This window comes from Elephantulus edwardii, unplaced genomic scaffold, assembly GCF_000299155.1.
Source record: "Elephantulus edwardii isolate Elephantulus edwardi_28Jun2011 unplaced genomic scaffold, EleEdw1.0 scaffold00082, whole genome shotgun sequence".
NCBI classification, from domain to species: Eukaryota; Metazoa; Chordata; class Mammalia; order Macroscelidea; family Macroscelididae; genus Elephantulus; species Elephantulus edwardii.
Genome location: NW_006399832.1, coordinates 6,918,872 through 6,937,742, shown reverse-complemented (window position 1 = coordinate 6,937,742; position 18,871 = coordinate 6,918,872). Strand labels below are relative to the sequence as shown.

Here is an 18,871-nt window from a genome sequence, read left to right as displayed (position 1 = left end):
TTAAAAAAAAAATTGCTTCCAGAGTTTGGCGAAGTTGGATCCTATTGGATAAGTGTTTGTGACTTACTTGAAAACTGGTATAAACTGTTTGGACATTTCTAAATTGTGTTAGCAATCAAGTGTAAGCTGATTAACAATATCTGATCTCCTTTACAATCAGCTTGGGTGATCTCAATTGCAAAACATCTATTTGCAGACTACATAGATTCTTTAAGATAGGAGATTCTAATCATCTTGCCTACTACCCACAATCCCTAGGAACAAAAATTTCCTAGATGGATCAGGTGGCCATGTTTATGTACCATGTGCCCTCACTGACTAGAGTCCAAATGATTGGAGTAGAATGGTCACCTGATTCAAGGAGCTTTGCCTATGGATTACTACTGAAATGGTCACTATTAGAGAAAGCTAGACAAGTTAGGGGACACTTCAATTCTCCTTTTGACGTCTTTGTTGCTGATTGGCCTATTTAAGATTTTTACCTTTGTTTTATTTCAAATTAAGCAAGCACAAGGGAAGTAGCTGTGTAAAGAGACCTAGCTAGATGAAGTTGTGGGAGAGAAGCACCCAAGAAATGCAAGTTTTCCGAACACAGAAATTTCATATGACCCAGTTATTCCACTGCTGCGAATATACCTTGAAAAAATGAGAACTGAGGCACAGAGATCTGTACACAAATGTTCATAGCAGCATTATTCACCATCACAAGATTGTAGAAACAGCCCAAATGTCCAGCCACAATCTAATGGATTGAGACATCATGGTACATTCACACACTGGAATAGTATGCAGCATACAGGAGCTGATTTCTAAAGTCACTACCTAAGTAGGGAGAGACTGGAGAGCATTATGCTAAGTGAACTAACTCAGTCTCATAAGGACAAATACGGTATGAGACCATTATTGCAGAAATAGAATAAGATCATTATTGTAGAAATAGATTACCCAGTAAAACATGTCTGAAGCTCCAAGGGGCAGGGGAAGGGTAGGAGCAGAGGGATGAGCATGGGCAGGGGGTAATGATAGGGTTGCACAATTTGATGGGAGGAGAGAGGGGTAAGTAAAGGAAATGGAAAAGATCCAGTGTGAAAACCAATGCATATGAACTTTGTAAGTAAACAAGCGTTGTTGTTGTTGTTGTTGTTGTTGTTGTTGTTGTTGTTGTTGTTAGGTGTCGTTGAGTCACTTCCGACTCATAACGGCCCTATGTACAACAGCCCTAAACCCTGCTCTACCCTGTGCCAATTACATTGCCTCTAACCCACCCATCCCGATTACCCCAGTCACTGAATCAATCCACCTCACAGAGGGTCTTCCCCTCCTGTGCTGTCCCTCCACCCTCCCAAGCGTATTGGGGCAGGAATATACCAGGGATGTGTCCTATCTGCATACGTTTTCAATCTATATGCAGAACAGATCATCCAGGAGGCTGAGCTCTTATGAGGAGAAATGTGGCATCAGGATTGGAGATAGAATCATCAACAATCTGCTTTATGCAGATCACACAACCCTGATTGCTGAAATGGAGGAGGACTTGAAACACTTGCTACAGAAGGTCAGGAACTGCAGCCTTCAGTATGGATTGAGGCTCAATATCAAGACAACAAAGAGTCTCACCACTGGGCCAGCTGGCAACAGCATTACAGATGGTGAAGAGATTGAGATTGTTCACAGCTTTACTTTAGTTTGCTTGGCTCCATAATAAACACTCTTAATACCAGCAGCCAAGAAATTAAAAGATGTATTGTGATGGGAAAGTCTGCTGTTAGAGACCTATCTAAAATACTGAAGAGCAACAATGTCAGTCTGGAGACTAAGGTGTGCCTGATACAGACCATGATCTTTGCAATCTCTTGCTGTGCATCAGAGAGCTGGACAATGATTAGGGATGATAGAAGGAAAATTGATGCCTTTCAGCTGCGGTGATGGAGAAGAGTATTGAATATATCATGGACTGCTAAGAGAATGAACAGATTTGTCCTAGAGAGGGTGAAACTGGGCTGCTCCTTGGAGGCAAGGAAGCTTATCCTGACATACTTTGGACATGTTGCAAGGAGAGAGACCAGTCCGTGGAGAGGGATGTCATGCTTGGGAGGGTAGAGGAAGGAGGACGACAGGAGAGGAAGACGCTCAATGAGATGGATTAATTCAGTGACTGGGGTCATGGTGGGGTAGGTTTGTCAAAGACCCTAAGACTGGCACAGGAGAGCAGGATTTAGGGTTGTTGTACATCAGGTCACTATGAGTTGTAAACAGCTTGACGGCACCTAACAATAACAACAACAACAACATATATATCCCTCACAAAACACTGCCATACTCTAGGTCACTAAATTTTTACAATGACCTTACATATACTAAGAAAATAGTAACATAATGTCAAGAAAGCAGCAATCTGCTTCAGTCATCATGAAAAACCAAATAACCCTTCTTCTAAAAAGGTGGACCCAATGAATATCTTAGATGGAAAGAACCAGAAGAAATATTGTGATGTGGATTTTCTTTGAACAGGTACAGAAGAAGATGTAAATGATGGAAGAAACAATTAAGAAGGCAAATATCCCAGAGACAACAATCCAGAAGAAATATATTGATGAGGAACACCTTGAACAGCTATGGGAAAAAATGTAAAATATGGAAGAAAGAATTGATAGCTCTGATAAAGAAGTACAAGAATTTAAAAAAGCATCACATGTCAGAGAGGGTACAGCCAATACAGTACTGGAAAACAGAAAAGAATGAAAATGTAATCTAGAATATTAAGACTGAAACGGCACAAGTATCCAACATGCTTAAAGGAAAAAAAGGTAAAACTGAAGAGATGGAACAGAGAATCAGTGAGCTGGAAGATAAGAGGGCACTGGAAACATACTAGAAGAAAAAGAAGAGATGAGAAATAAAGAAAATAAAGAAATCATGTGGGATGACATCAAAAGGAACAACATAACTTATAACTGGAACTCAAGAAGATAGGAGTGACAGGGAAATCACTCAGAAAATTGTGGAACAAGTACTAGAAGAAAAGTTGCCAGATATTTTGAAGCACAGTTAAGAAGCAGAGCAAACACCATAGAGACTAGACCTGAAAAGAAAAACGTCAAGACATATCATAGTAAAGTTCTGCAAATAAGGATAGAACTCTAAAAGCAGCAAGAGAAAAACAAAGAATCACCTAAATAGGGGAAACAATTAAATTAAGTTCTGATCTCTCAGAAGAAACCATATGAGCTAGAAAACAATGAGATGGCATATACAGAAAGTTGAAAGAAAGCAATTGACAGCCAGGGATCCCATAAACTGCAAAGCTCTCCATCAGATATGAAGAAGAAATTAGATCCTTTGCAGAAAAGAATGAACTTAAGGAATCTGTGAAAACAAGACCAAAATATATATGTATATAAAAAAAATTGAGTGAAGTTCTTCACACAGAGATACCAAAGGAAGTGGATGGACCATAGTAAACAAAAACAAGAGAAAAAGAAGCACAACAAAATTGCAAAGGTAAAATCTTACCTGAAAATAATCATACTTAAAGTAAATGAAATGCACCAATTAAGAGAAAAAAAAGTAGCAGAGTGGATAAAAACAAACAAAAAAAAAAACCCCAAACAACCCAAAGCCAATAAAAATTTTGGACACATAAAAAAAAAGAAAAGAAAGAAGACTAAAAAAAAAAAAAATTAAAGGCTGAAAAAAAAAATGTACCAAGCAAATGGTAACCTCAACTAATCTCTGATAAAACAGACTTGAGAATTAAATCCACCATCAAAGATAAAAGAAGGGTGTTGTTATTGTATGCCGTTCAGTCACTTGTGACATATAAAGACCCTACGTAGAGCAGCTCTGAACCCTGCCCTGTGCTCAGCCAGTCTCACTAATTCTGACACACTAACCCCTCACTGTCCCGGTTACTGTACCAATCCATCTCATCCGAGGTCTCCCTCTCCTATGTCGTCCCTCCACCCTTCCAAGCATGATGTCTTTCTCCAAGGACCAGTCTCTCCTGGCCACATGCCCAAAGTACGTGAGATGGAGCTTCAAAATCCTCATCTCCATTGACATACTTGGTATCACCCTCTCCAAGACAGACCTACTTATTTTCTTGTCAGTCATGGATGTTCAAGACTCTTCTCCAGCAATTTGAGCCCATCAAGCAATTTTTCACCACAACTTGAATGCATCAATTCTTCTGTCATATTTAGTCAATGTCCAACTTTCTGAAGCATAACAAGTAATTGTGAAGACCATGGATTGGATTAGTCTTTAGACTGACATCATTGTTTTTTAGCACTCGAAAGGTCCCTGACAGCAGATTTTCCCCATGAAAGTCATCTTTTGATTTTCTGACTGCTGGTGTTAAGAGTGTTAATTGTGGATCCGAGTAAGCTGTAATTGCTCACAACCTCAATCTCTCCTCCATCCATCATGGTGCTGCCAATTGGCCTAGTGGTGCAAATCGTTGTCTTCTTGATGTTAAGCTTCAATTCATATTGAAGACTACATTTCTTGACCTTCTGCAGCAAGTGCTTCAAGTCTTCTTCAGTTTCAGCAAGCAAGGTTGTGTCATTTACATAATGTAGGTTGTTGATGAGAAGTGCCAAGCAAATTTTTCTCTCTGCATAATCCATAATACTTTGCTTTGTCTTCTCAAGCTCTTCTTTGGAATCTTCTGTTCAGCAATTTTACTTTAATCTCTTCCATTATTTTTTGCTTCCTGATGCTATAGTACCATTTTCAGCGACTCTTCTGATATCCATTCTGGTTTTTCTTTTTCCTTTTTGTAGTGACCTTTTGCTCTCCTCATGGATGATATCCCTGAAGTCATCTCACAACTCATCTGGTTCTCAATCCTTGGAGCTCAATGCTTCACATCTATTCTTAAGATAATTTTTAATTCAGAAAAGACAGACTCGGAAAAGACTTTGGTACTTGTTTTTCATTTCTTCAGTCTCAATTTGAACTGACATATGAGTAACTGATGGTCTGTTCTATAGTCAGCACCTGGCCTGGTTTTGACTGCTGATACTGACTTTTCCAATGATTCTTTACAAAGATTCAGTCAATTTGATTCCTATGTAGTCCATCTGTTGAGGCCCATTTGTGTTCTTTTGAAAGATATTTGTGATGAATAAATCATGGCATGTACAAAATTGGATCTGTTGTGGGGGAAAAGATGGGTAATCTCCTTCAGTGGGATTTATTGCCTGTAAAAATCTGCTAGGGGGTCAGCTTTCAGTTGGTTCTGACTTGGCAGTACTGAACAAAAGTAGATCCACACAGCCAGACAGGTACAGCCTTTGAGTTAGCAGCACAATTTCCTATAAACTAAGTGACCAGAATTCAAGGTATGTTATCACTGTGTATATGTACACATAAGTATGTTATAAATGTAAATAGTTGTTGTTGTTATGTGCCATCGAGTCGTTTGCGACTCATAGTGACCCTATGTACAGGAGCCCTAAATGCCGTTCTATCTTGTGCCAACCTCACTGTCTCAAACACATTCATTCCCACCACTCCACCCACAGAATCGATACATCTCATCGAGGGTCTTCCTCTCCTGCCCCGTCCCTCCACTCTGCCAAGCACAATGTCCCTCTCCAAGGACCTCTCTCTCCCTATATATATATGTAGAGAGAGAACATTAAATTGTAATTGATTACTTTTAGATTGTGAGATTAATGGTGATTTTATTTTCATTTCATTTATGACTTCAGAAGTTTCTATAGTGTTCGTGGATTAGTTTAAAATATGAAAAATGTATTAACATGTTTATTTTAAAAAATATATGATATTGCCTGAAATATTACTAGAGAATTTGTGGCTTAAGCTCCTATCAGAACTCAACAGCATTGACTGTTCTGCAGACTGCTTACTAAAGTTCCAGATGGTATGAATACGATGTCATTAAAAAAATTATTAATTTCAGTGAACCAAACAGCAAAACCTTGAATACAACTATCCAAGTGTATTTATCTCTTGTTGAAGTACTCATAGCTATAATATTAATCATATTACTTTTCATCAAAGTATTGCAAGAAATTAATGCTGTAAAAACTCTAAATGGGAACTTCTCTCAAAAAATATCATTTCTTTCATGTCCAAAAAAAGAATTAGGAGTTTGGAATATTCTTCACCGAAAATTCTTTAAATAATTGAATTGTAATATCTCTTAAAAGTAGTTAAAATATTTTAGAAATGCATTTTCATATGAAATAGGTCTTTTTTTTTCTTTTATTAACCTTATTTAGCAGTATATACAGAATCACTCTAACAAAAAGAATAAGATGACACTGAAAAATTTCAGGAAGTAACATATGAACAAGAGCCAATGGCAAAGAAGGATGAAATTTAAGCTTAACTAAAGGCACTGGCAAAAAATAAGGCCCTAGGAATCAATGAGAGACTAACTGACGTGTTTTAACAAAGAGATGCAGCCCTGGATATGCTCAGCAGTGAATGCCAGGAAATTTGGAGGGCAGCTGCCTGGCCAGCTGACTAGAAGAGTTCAATTTTTGTTTCCATTTCCAAGAAAGGTGATCCAACACAATTTGGAAATTATCAAACAATACCATTAATATCACATGTAAGCAAAATACTGCTGAAGATGATCCAAAAATGGTTAGAACAGTACATGGACAGGAAACTGCCAGAAATTCAAGCTGGCTTTAGAAGACATTGGCCACATTTCTGAGATTTGCTTCATTAAATATTACATGTGGACATCATATATATATATATATATACACACACATACACACACATATACATAATACACACACACATATACATAATACACACACACCCTAATAGAATACATATATGAATTTTTTAAAGAATAAAGATTTGTAAACGCTTGCCATAGAGGGGGTGAAAAATCTAATGCAATATGCTTCTGCTTGCTTCTTAAAAAACAAACAAACAAAAAAATCCACAAGAAAAGGCTGTGGCACCAGAGCTATTATTATAGCTGATGTCAGACACATCTTGGCTAAAACCAGAGGAGACCAGAAGAATGTCTATTTGTGTTTTATTGACCATGCAAAGGCATTTGACTATATGGATCATAACAAAGTATGGCTAACTTTGAGAAGAATGGGAATTTCAAAATCCTTAATTGGGCTCATGAGAAATCTATACCTAGATTAAGAAGTTGTTACCCAAGTGGAGCAAGGGAACACTGCGTGATTTAATATCAGGAATGGTGTGTGTCAGGGTTATATCCTTTCTTCACACCTATTCAAACTGTGTGCTGAGCAAATAATTTACAAAGCTAGACTCTATTAAGGGGAATGTAACATCAGGGTCAGCATCAACAACCTGTGTTAAGCAGATGACACAACATTGCTTCTAAAAGTGAGGAGGATATGAAATGCTTGCTGGAGAAAAGAGTAAAGTGGTCAATGATGTCGTCTCGCTATGATCTACAATCAATTCTCTTGGTACCAGCAGTTCAGGAAATCAAGAGATGGTTTGCCATGAGCAGGTATGCTGTCAGAGACATCTCCAAAATGCTGTAGAGCAATAATGTAATTTGATGACTAAAGGTACACCTGATTGAGGACATAATCTTCTTTCTCAATCACCTGCTTTACCTCAGAGAGCTGGACAATGAATAAGAATGACAGAAGAAGAATGATGCCTGTGAGGTGTGATGCCACAGAAGAGTGCTGATTATCCCATGGGCTGCCAAAAGGACAAAGAGATAAGTACTGGAAAAAGATGGTAAAAACAACTATGAGATATCATCTCACTGCAGTCAGAATAGCAAAATTTAACAGAACAGCAATCAACAAATGCTGGCAAGGTTGCAGAGAAACTGAAACCCTTATTCACTGTTGGTGGGAGTGTAAAATGGTGCAACCACTGTGGAAAGTGGTGTGACACTTTCTCAAAAAGTTACAAATAGAGATTCCATTTGACCCAGCAATTCCACTACTGGGAATATACCCCAAAGAGACCATAACTGCCACCCAAGCATATATATGCACACCCATGTTTATCACGGCTTTGTTCACAACAGCAAGGAACTGGAAACAACCTAAGTGCCCATCAACAAATGAATGGATAGAGAAGCTGTTGTATATTCACACAGCAGTGGAATACTATGCTGCATTGAAAAATAAGGAACTCATGAAATATTATTCAAAATGGGTGACCCTGAAGGACATTATGCTGAGTGAAATATCTCAGTCAAAAAAAGGACAAATAATGCATAGTGCCACTGTTATAAAAGAGGACTGATATCGGTGTTGGGGGGACTAAAAAAGATGGGATGAATAATATATACTGCATTGAAACAGATGAGGGAGAAAACTGTTTTAAGAGGAATATGTGATCAGGTATTATTGTCATGACAGGAGTCCAGAATGAAGGCTGCATAGTGGAGTGGACTTGGGATGAGGGATTGTATAACAATGAAAAACTTTTTACTTTTCAAAGAGAAGAGTGAATTGGGGGGGAGGGAAGAGTGGGGAGGGAGAAAAGTGCAACAATGAATGATGGAAACCCTCAGTCTCTAAACTTTAATTTTAATAATAAAAATTAATAATGAAAAAAATTTTTAATGGGGGGAAAAAAGAAAAAGATGGTAAAGCTTTGTCTTTCATGCTTGGGACATGTAGCTAGGCATGAAAGATTTTAACCATGTTCCTTTGGACCGGAAGTGCAATTCCTTACCTCTAGCCTACATGGTAACCTAAGGACCTATGGGGTGTAGTCCATAGCACGTTACACTGCTGATCAATGTCTGCACATTTCTAGTAGTTTATATTTACTAACAGTTTTAAGGGAGAAAGATGGGCAGTCTCCTCCCATAAAGATTTACAGTCCCAGAAACCTGATGGAAAGTCAGTATCGGTCTGAACCCACTCAACTCAATGAGCAGAGCTGAGCTGACATGAACCCAGCATCATCTTTTGGGAAGAGATTATGGTGTTTACACTTCATCCTTAAGAGGTTGGTAGTTAAGTGATAATTACATGTCGTCATATGAACCTGGTTATAGTAGTAACCTGGTTACTTGGCTGCTTGCCAAAATGTTGGCAGATCAAACTCAGCAGGTATTTCAAGGGAGAGAGATGTGGCAATTGGCTCCCAAATCAATGATAGTCAAGAACGTCCTAGAGCAGTTGTGGGGTCACTATGAGTCAAAACTGCTTCAAAGGACCCTAAAAACAACAATAGCATCCAACCATTATCTACACTACTCATTTATTAGGTGATTCTTTTTTATAAAAATGGACAGTCTCCTTAAAAATGGACAAGATAGCCCCTTTCCTCAGTTGCCTTTAAGGTGCTTGGTTTTTCAGAGGAAGCTAAGACCGCATTGGGGTGAGGCCCTCACTTCATCCGGCGACTAGCACCGCTCCGGCAGACTTCAGCCTAGAACCACCGCACCATGGCCTCCATCTCTGAGCTCGCCTGCATCTACTCGGCCCTCATCCTGCACGACGATAAGGTGACAGTCACGGAGGATAAAATCAATGCCCTCATTAAGGCAGCCGGTGTCAACGTTTAACCTTTCTGGCCTGGACTGTTTGCAAAGGCCCTGGCAAATGTCAACACTGAGAGCCTCATCTGCAGTGTGGGTGCTGGTGGACCTGCCCCAGCGGCCGGGGCCGCACCAGCTGGAGGACCTGCCCTGCCAACTGCTGCTGCTCCAGCTGAGGAGAAGAAAGGGGAAGCAAAGAAAGAAGAATCTGCAGAGTCTGATGATGACATGGGATTTGGTCTTTTTGACTAAACTCTTTTTGTAACATGTTCAATAAAAAATCCTGAACTCTTAAAAAAAAAATGGGCAAGATACAGAAAAAATTGAAATGCCAAGAAATCAAACAAGGCTTCTTTAAAAGAATTGTGGTAATGCTTAAGGTTTCCAATATGGTTTCTCATTTAATTTGCATGTCTTATTTATATTATTGTCAGAAATGACATCATTGTCTACATTAATTACTTATCTCTTCCTGCCTTTCTTTTAAAATTTTATGGGAATTAATGACAGCGAATGGCAGTCATTACCATGACAGATTTTGTAGAGTCAGGAGAGGCAATTATCTGCTTCCTAGATTGCAAGTTAGGATCATGAGGGCCTCTATGAGACCCAAGAATGAGGGAAAACCGTGAGAAAAACGGACAGCTTTTCAGTGTCAAACATTTTTTGATACTCAGACAGAGCAGGGTAGCTACATATACATTAATGCCTCAATGACTATCTTTGTAATCTTTGTTATCTGACAGTTTGTATTTATGACAATGGTATAAAGCCTACTACTTGAGTATGTTAGTAACAAATGCTGAGATAAAAGGTGAGAATAATATTGACTGTAATGGTTAAAGTTAACTTGGCTGGGCCATGATTCTCAGTGGTTCAGTAATTGTGTAACGATGTAATTCGGCTGTTACATAGTGATAAAATTTGGTACTTGAGTAATGATGATCATCCTAACCATAAAAAAGACTATATGCCCGTGTGTATGTAAGGATACAAATAATTGTATCCTATTATAACACTGTTTGATGTTCTTTTTCTTCACTTATCACTACGTAATGAGTATATTCTTGGGCAATGTCATTTTAACACTGGTCAACTTTCATTAGGTTGTTGTCAAATGATCCCAAATCAGCTCAGATTCACAATGACTATGCACAACTGAACTAAACTGTGCCAGGTCTTGCACAAACCAGTTAACTCCCATTATCTTGAAAATACAGCAACAGGGTGATTATGATTAAAAGCAAGTGTTGCAAAGGCCCTGGCAAATGTCAACATTCTGAGGACTGCTTCCTGGGTCAAGTACAGGTTTCACAAAAGTACTATCAAGTGTTCTGGGATTCCCATTCTTCTCAGAATCAGCCACAGTTTGTTGTAATCCACACAGTCAAATGTCATTACATAGTCAATGAAACACAGACATTCCTCTTTGTTTTCAGCCAAGATCCATCTAACATTAGCTCTAATATCCCTAGTATCAGGGCCTTTTCTAACCCCAGTCTGCACTTCTGGCAATTCTCTGTTGATGTGCTCTTCCAGTCATTTTTAGATAATTTTCAGTAGAATCTTGCTTGCATGTGATATTAATGATATTGTTTGATAATTTCTGCACTCTGTTAAGTCACCCTTCTTTGGAATGGGAACAAAAGCAAGTGTACTCTTGGATTAACTTCGTAGTTGAGTCCAGCTAAAAGGCTAATGCAGTTAAGAATGGTGTGAGTGCTGAAAATAATATATGCTATATGAGAAGATCTCATCCCTTTCACCAGCCCTCCATTTAATAACTTATATATGAAGCTTCCATGGCTTCTGTGATTTCAAACACATCAGCTGATGGTAGTTCTTTATGTTGGGATCAATGTCTCTGAAGGTTAGTAGTAATGCTTCCCCATCAAAGGTGATGCATCCCGTAGAACTGGTGTGTAGATAGGCTTTTCTTGGCCCGAGGGTCTTCGATTACCTGGAAAGATGGGATGGGTCAGCGGGGTCTGAGGCCGTCCTCTGAGGTGCCCAACTTCAGCTAGTCAGATGCCTAGCCCCTCCTTTGACCTTCCTGCCGGAACGGAGGGCTGAAAGCAGGGAATACCAGAGGAATGTCTATCTGTGTTTCATTGACTATGCAAAGGCATTTGACTGTGTAGATCATAACAAACTGTGGCTGACTCTGAGAAGAATGGGAATCCCAGAACACTTGATCGTTCTAATGCGAAACTTATACTTGGACCAGGAGGCAGTCGTCAGAACAGAGGAAGGGAACACTGCATGGTTCAAAATTGGGAAGGGCGTACGCCAGGGATGTATCCTATCTCCATACCTTTTCAACCTATATGCAGAACAGATTATCTAGGAGGCGGGGCTATATGAGGAGAAATGTGGGGTCAAGATTGCTGGACGATTTATCAACAATCTGTGTTATGCGGATGACACAACCCTGCTTGCTGAAACTGAGGAGGACCTGAAGCGCCTGCTGCAGAGTGTCAAGGACTGCAGCCTACAATATGGATTGAGGCTCAATGTCAAGAAGACAAAGATTCTCACCACTGGACCAACTGGCAGCATCAGGATGGATGGTGAAGAGATTGAGATTGTACACAGCTTTAGCTTGCTTGGCTCCACAGTCAACAGTCTTGGCACCAGCAGCCAGGAAATTAAAAGGCGCATTGCCATGGGAAAGTCTGCTGTTAGGGACCTCTCCTGAAGAGTAAGGTGCGCGTTTGATACAGGCCATGATCTTCACAATCACTTGTTATGCATCAGAGAGTTGGACAATGACCAAGGAGGATAGAAGGAGAATTGATGCCTTTGAGCTGTGGTGCTGGAGAAGAGTATTGAGAATACCATGGACTGCTAGGAAAACAAACAGATTTGTCCTGGAAAGGGTTAAACCAGGTGGCTCCTTGGAGGCAAAGATTCTGAGGCTCCGTCTAACATACTTTGGACATGTTGTGAGGAGAGATCGGTCCTTGGAGAGGGACATCATGCTTGGGAGGGTGGAGGGACAGCGCAGGAGAGGAAGGCCCTTTATGATATGAGGTGGATTGATTCAGTGACTGGGATAATTGGGATGGGAGTGTCAGAGACAGTGCGACTGGCACAGGACAGAGCGGAGTTTAGGGCTGTTGTACATAGGGTCACTATGAGTCACAGGCGACTCAACGGCACATAACAACAACAACAACATATGAGAAGAGGGGAAGAATGAATAGAAAAAGAAAAAAACTAAATAGAAAAAAGATAGGCAGGAATTTAAAGACAGAAAAAAGGAAAAAAGGGAAGAAAGAAACAAGGATAGTGCCAAAGTTTTTGGCATGGGAGACTCAAACTTCCTTCTGTCTAGAAAGAGAACATAGTAAATATAACCTAAAGGCATAAGATTAAGAATAGAGTGAAGATGGAATACTCTTATCAACTCCCAAGCCTCTAGACGATGACCCCTGACTCCTGAAGATGTAATCTGAGTACACTGTTCATGTTGTCGGTGATTTTACCAAGGAAGAATCCAGGAGAACTGAGAGGCTCAAGGACTGTGAACAACCTCATAATGAGAAATGGAAAGTAAACTGGCAAAGGAACAGAATATAGAAAAATATTCACTTCTTTATTAAAGAGTCTCAGGCCTGTCTTTAATTGTTTTTGTTCAAACATTCTTCTAGGTCATATAGCCCTGATGTGTCCACTTGCCGTACAGAGGTAACTTGAGGTTGCTGTGAGACTGAACACTGTAACACTGATGTGTCAAATGTGAGAATGGTTATCCGTGCTGGACAGTGTTTGGTGGGGCTTCCCGACTAAAACAAACTTGGAAGCAGGAGTGGCATCCACTTCCGTAACAGCTTGACTGCAGAAACCCTATGAACCTGAAGAAAGGATGAAAGTTACACAAGTGTCCAGGTCTTTCATTCAAAGGGTCACTATGAGTCGCCTATGACTCCACGGCACTTAACAACAACAACCGCGTAGAGAGAGATAAGTTGGCCTAGGGGACAGAAAGTGATACTACCAAGCCAGAGGTGCGTGACTCTAATCCATGGCACTCAGGCCTGTTTTTAGCTGGTTTTGGTCAAACATTCCTCTAGGTCATATAGCCCCGGTCTGTCCACTTGCTGTACAGAGGTAAGTTGTGGTTGCTGTGAAGCTGAACACTGTGACACTGATGTGTCAAATGTGAGAATGGTTACCCATGGTGGTGCGCCCCAAGTAAAACAAGCCTGGAAGCAGGAACAGCATCCACTTCTGAAATAGCTTGACTGTGGAAACTCTATGAACTTGGAGAAAGAATGAAACTTATACTAGTGTCCAGGTCTTTCATTCACAGGGTCCCTATGAGTTGCGTAGGACTTAATGGCACTTAACAACAACAGTCAAGATTATCTCAAAAAGATTAAATCTAAGTTCAAATCCTATATGAGTGCTATAATTGGTAGGTCTTTAACAATTTCTTAAATAACTACCTTTTAAAAATTCTCATCTATTTTGTTCCCTCCCCCACTCCCACTTGTTAGCTGACTTACTTGATATGGAAATAAAACTTCTGAACATTACAGAATATTTACTGTTTAAATTTTTAAACAGCGACCAACAGTGAGATTTCTGTTTAGAGTGATGTCTTGGGACGCACTGTGGGCACACAACCAACCTACCACCAGATGGCCTGGATTGAATCCTGGTCTCTCTTTTTACTCTTCATGGACAACTTATTTAAAATTTCTGCATCTTGCATTATTAATTTATAAACTGAGCATGATAATAATACTTACCTCACAGGGTTCCTGTAAGGAAAAATGAGTTAATATATAAAGTGTTCAGACCAGTGGTGGGCTGGCACAGGCTACCACAGATTCACTGACATTAACTGTGTACATCTTTTCCCAAATCCAGTTCAGTGGTGACAAAACAGCCTCAAAATTGACAAAAAAAATTTTTAATGAGTATTATGATTTTTTTTTCCCCAGAAAGCTGGTTGTCAGCCATTACCAACACATCACTGACTATGGGTATGAGTTCAAATAATGTTTATGATTATTACTACACAAACGTCTTAATTATTCACATACTTAGGTTTCAAAGAGTAAGTCATTATGCAAAATTGGCATTGTATGAAATGGAGGGAGATATGGAGGCAGTCGGCCATGCAGCCCGCTCCCTTGGACTTGAGGTGCCCTCAGCACCATTGTGCTCTGGAGCTCAAGGCCCTGCTGATGATGCTGGAATTTGGGATCTGGTGGACAAACTATAACACAATTGTCAGCTGTGGTAGCAAGCAAGCAATGGAATGCGGGAACAAGGCAATGGGTGAGAAGCACTATTTGTGCCAGTAAAGTCCAAAGCAATTTCCTCTGCAGTACCAGCTTCCGGTGGAGTTGACCCTTTGGAAATGAACAATGCACTGCTGGTCTTATATAGATTAGAATCCCAACGGGGCATCTAGACACTAACAGCTTTATAGGAGGAGACTGTCCCCTCGAACAGCTGGCCTTTTGGTTAGCCATACAACATGTAATGAATGCACTAGGGCACCAGAGCTCCCTTTGTTATGTTATTGTTGTTAGGTGTCTTTGAGTGAACTATGATTCACAGTGACCATATGAACAACAGGTCTGATCTTTGCCTTGTCCTGCACCATCCTCAAGATCTCTACGGTGCTTAAGTCCACTGTGGCAGTCACTGTGTCTACCCAGCCTGCTGGGGGCCTTCACCTCTGTTTCCCAGATCCACAACCTTTTTCTGAACGAGGTCTCTCTCTCCAAGGACTGGTTCGCCCTGAGAATGTTCATGAAATACGTGAGATGAAGTTTCACCCCCCTGGCCTCTAAGGAGCACAGTGGTTGCTCTTCCTTCAAGACAGATTTGTTTGTTCTTTTAGGTAAGAGTTACGGTTCATATTTGTGTGTTCATACTGAATCTGAGACAATCTCTGAGACATAGCAAAGACTGTAGGAAACATCCTTAGCCACAAAATGTTAGACACCAACAATAAAAAACAATAAAGTAACAATGTGATCTCTCAGCAAAAACAAAGTGATTTTATTTTCACTGGATTAAAAGTAAAACCAGAGGGTACAACATGCACTCAGTGGTGTCATGGCAGGTGGCAAACAGTAATCTCTACTTTTCCTTTCTCTATGGAAAGAGTCTCTGTCCTACTTCTCATAGCAAAGAAGTCAGATTATATTTTGTATTATAAACTCACTCTAGAAAATCTAGCCATTCAGCGCTGCAGTCAAGGATTAGCTGCTCCCGGAGCTGATTCAGATGTCTGTAATTTTCTACAACAAAAGGAGAATGAAAACGGCTCACAGCTTTTGTGCTAGAAGAGAGGAGACAACAGAAACAGGAAGTCAAGGTTACTGAGGAAGCAGCAATGCCATCACTTCAGAAAACTAAAGCAGTTATTTATTATTCTCTCATGAACCTTGAAAAGAAGTATCTCTAAAGAGCATTCTTTAATTATGCTCCTGAATTCGACTGATTCCAAAGATGTTTGTTGTAAATAAGGTGCTTGGAGTACATATGAATTTGCTCAGGAAGTGTTCTGAAAGCATTTCAAATAATGCCCATATGGCAAAAGTCAGAGTTCAGAATGTTTTCTTTCATAAACAGGAAGCTTTTTTCTTTAAAAATATACCAAATGAAAGAGTTTTGTTTTTTTTTTAAAAAAAATGCTCAGAAACAAATATGACAAAACAATTTCCGACAAATCTGGGAGGTAGTTATGTTGCTGAATTTCATATTACTATTTATACTTTATACTTAGTCTTTGACTGAAGTATTTCAATTAGAAAGGGAAAGATGCAAAACATTACAATGAAGAGCAATTCAGGAGGCAATGAACGTGGAGGCATTTGCTGTAATCTAACTGCAGTTTCATGGTGACCCTGCGTAAGAGATACCACCTGCATGCACTTCTTCTGGGCTTGAGACAATCTCCATGATTATCTTCATCAAGCAGCATGGAGCACAGGGGGAATGCATGGGTCCTGAGCTAGCAAATCTGGGTTGAGGTTCTGACTCTGCCACACTACCAATACTTACGTGACTTGGACCAAGTAACTGATCTTCCCTAAGTATTTCCTCATCTATAAAGTGGGAATGATAACAACATCTGCAGCACAGAGAGAGAGGATCAAGATAAACGGTGGTCAGCAGAGCACCGACATGGGGAGTTCTGAGGTGGTGGTCATGGTAGGTTAGCACTCTTGTTGATGTCATTTGTATGATGTGGTTTTAAAGGAGAAAAGTGCAGTGTGGTGCAACAGGCAGAGATGACAGAGAGTACCTTGACCTTTACATCCTCACTCTTGTAATATATTGTCACACTTTCTTTTAAATTATCAAGTCACTGGATCATTGTGACAAAGTTGCCTGAGTGGGGCTTCTATGTTCATGATCTGACTGATGAGGTTCTAAAACATGTATCTGTCAAGGCCTGGCAGTCAAAAAACAGATAAAGAACTATAAGAAACATTCCAAAACCATCTTATTTGTTCATTCAAATTTCATTCTTGACTACTAAAAAGATCTTAGCACTTCCTTGTGTTTTGCTTATTGTTTTTAAATTAAGTCATCTTAATTTCTATGCAGACTTATTTATCATAGCTTCCTCTTCTGGAAAACTAATTTAGTGAGACATCCAGTTACTCTTCTAGACTAACTAAAAGGATTTTCAGTACTTTCTCTTGATAAAATATGCTTCCATTCCTCAACTGTAGTACAGAACATGAGCAAATAAAGAAAAGAATGCCTGCAGACAAGAAAGCACCTTCTAAAATCAACAACATTCAAATCTAAATTAGGGAGCTCTAGTCTGCTTTAAGAGACCTCTCCAAAGTACTGAAGAGGAACAATGTTACTCTGGAGACTAAGGTACACATGATTCAGGCCATGGTCTTTGTAATCACTTAATATGCATCAGAAAGCTAGACATGACTAGGGATGATAGAAGGAGAATTGATGCCTTTGAGCTGTGGTGCTGGAGAAGAGTACTGAATATACCACGGACTGCTAAGAGAACAAACAGGTTGGTTCATTTGAGAGTGGGTGAAGCCAGGCTGCTCTTTGGAGGCAAGGATTCTGAAGCTTCGTCTGATTGGAAATGTTGCAAGGAAGGATCAGTCCTTGCAGTGGGATGTCATGCTTGGGAGTGTGGAGGGACAGTGCAGGAGAGGAAGACCCTCAAAGAGATGGATTGATTCAGTGACTGGGGTAGGTGAGTCAGTGACAATAAGATTGGCACAGGATAGAGCAGGGTATAGGGCTGTTGTACAAGTGACTCGATGGCCCATAACAATAGTTGGCTCAGAAGAGAGCTCTGGTGGCCTAGGGGCAAGAAGCGGCACTGCAATCCTGAAGGCAAGCAGTTCGAGTCCACCAACTGCTCCACTGGAGAAGGAGGGTCAATCTCCTGCTGTGTGACTAATTGCTTCTGAAAACCCGCTGATAGCCAGCCTTGAGTCGGTTCTTAATTGACAGTATACAACAACAGTTGACTCAGATGATAAAGCTTCATCTCACATACTTTGTGCATGTTTCTTCAATACCTTATGCTAGTAGCAGTGGAAAATAGTTGCCTTTTAAATTTAAATTGTAAACTGCATAATCATTCACAAAGTGTAAATCAACCTTGTTTTTGATCGTTTACACAGAGTCCCTTAGTACCCTCATGAGTAACTAGCTCCTGCTCTATCTTAGCCAGATGCCAACATTCTCACCTTGTTTTTAACATAAAATATTTATTAGTATAACAATTAAAAATATGTGTAAAATATTAAAAATAGTGAAATATATAATACATCATTGTTGTTATGTGCCATCAAGTCCCTTGCGACTCATGCTGACCCTATATACAACAGCCTGAAACCCTGCTCTATCTTATGGCAATCTCACTGTCTCTAACACACCCATCCCGATCATCCCAGTCACTGAATCAATCCACCTCATCAAGGGCCTTCCCCTCTTGTGCCGCTGTCCCTCCACACTCCCAAGCACGAGATCCTTCTCCAAGGACTGGTCCCTCCTTGCAACATGTCCAAAGTATGTCAGACGAAGGCTCAGAATCCTTGCCTCCAAGGAGCAGCCTGGTTTAACTCTCTCCAGGTTGAACCTGTTTGTTTTCCTAGAAGTCTATGGTACATTCAATACTCTTCTCCAGCACCACAGCTCAAAGGCATTAATTCTCCTATCCTCCCATTATCCAACTCTCTGACACGTAACAAATATATAATATACTATAATTATAATCTTCTGAGGCTCCGTCTAACATACTTTGGACATGTTGTGAGGAGGGACCGGTCCCTGGAGAGGGATATCATGCTTGGGAGGGTGGAGGGACAGTGCAGGAGAGGAAGGCCCTCTATGAGGTGGATTGATTCAGTGACTGGG

General features: G+C 40.1%; 1 protein-coding gene across 1 annotated transcript in view; it reads right to left on the bottom strand.

The window, feature by feature from the left end:
* Positions 1–18,871, bottom strand: part of MSH3 (mutS homolog 3) — a 292,985-nt gene that overhangs the window by 79,642 nt on the left and 194,472 nt on the right. The window contains exons 17-19 of the mRNA XM_006889888.1: positions 15,684–15,800; positions 14,251–14,262; positions 9,395–9,665 (exon numbers count right to left, since the gene is read on the bottom strand). Of these exons, the coding sequence (XP_006889950.1) occupies positions 9,395–9,665; positions 14,251–14,262; positions 15,684–15,800 (400 nt within the window). The remainder of the gene's footprint in view (positions 1–9,394; positions 9,666–14,250; positions 14,263–15,683; positions 15,801–18,871) is intronic.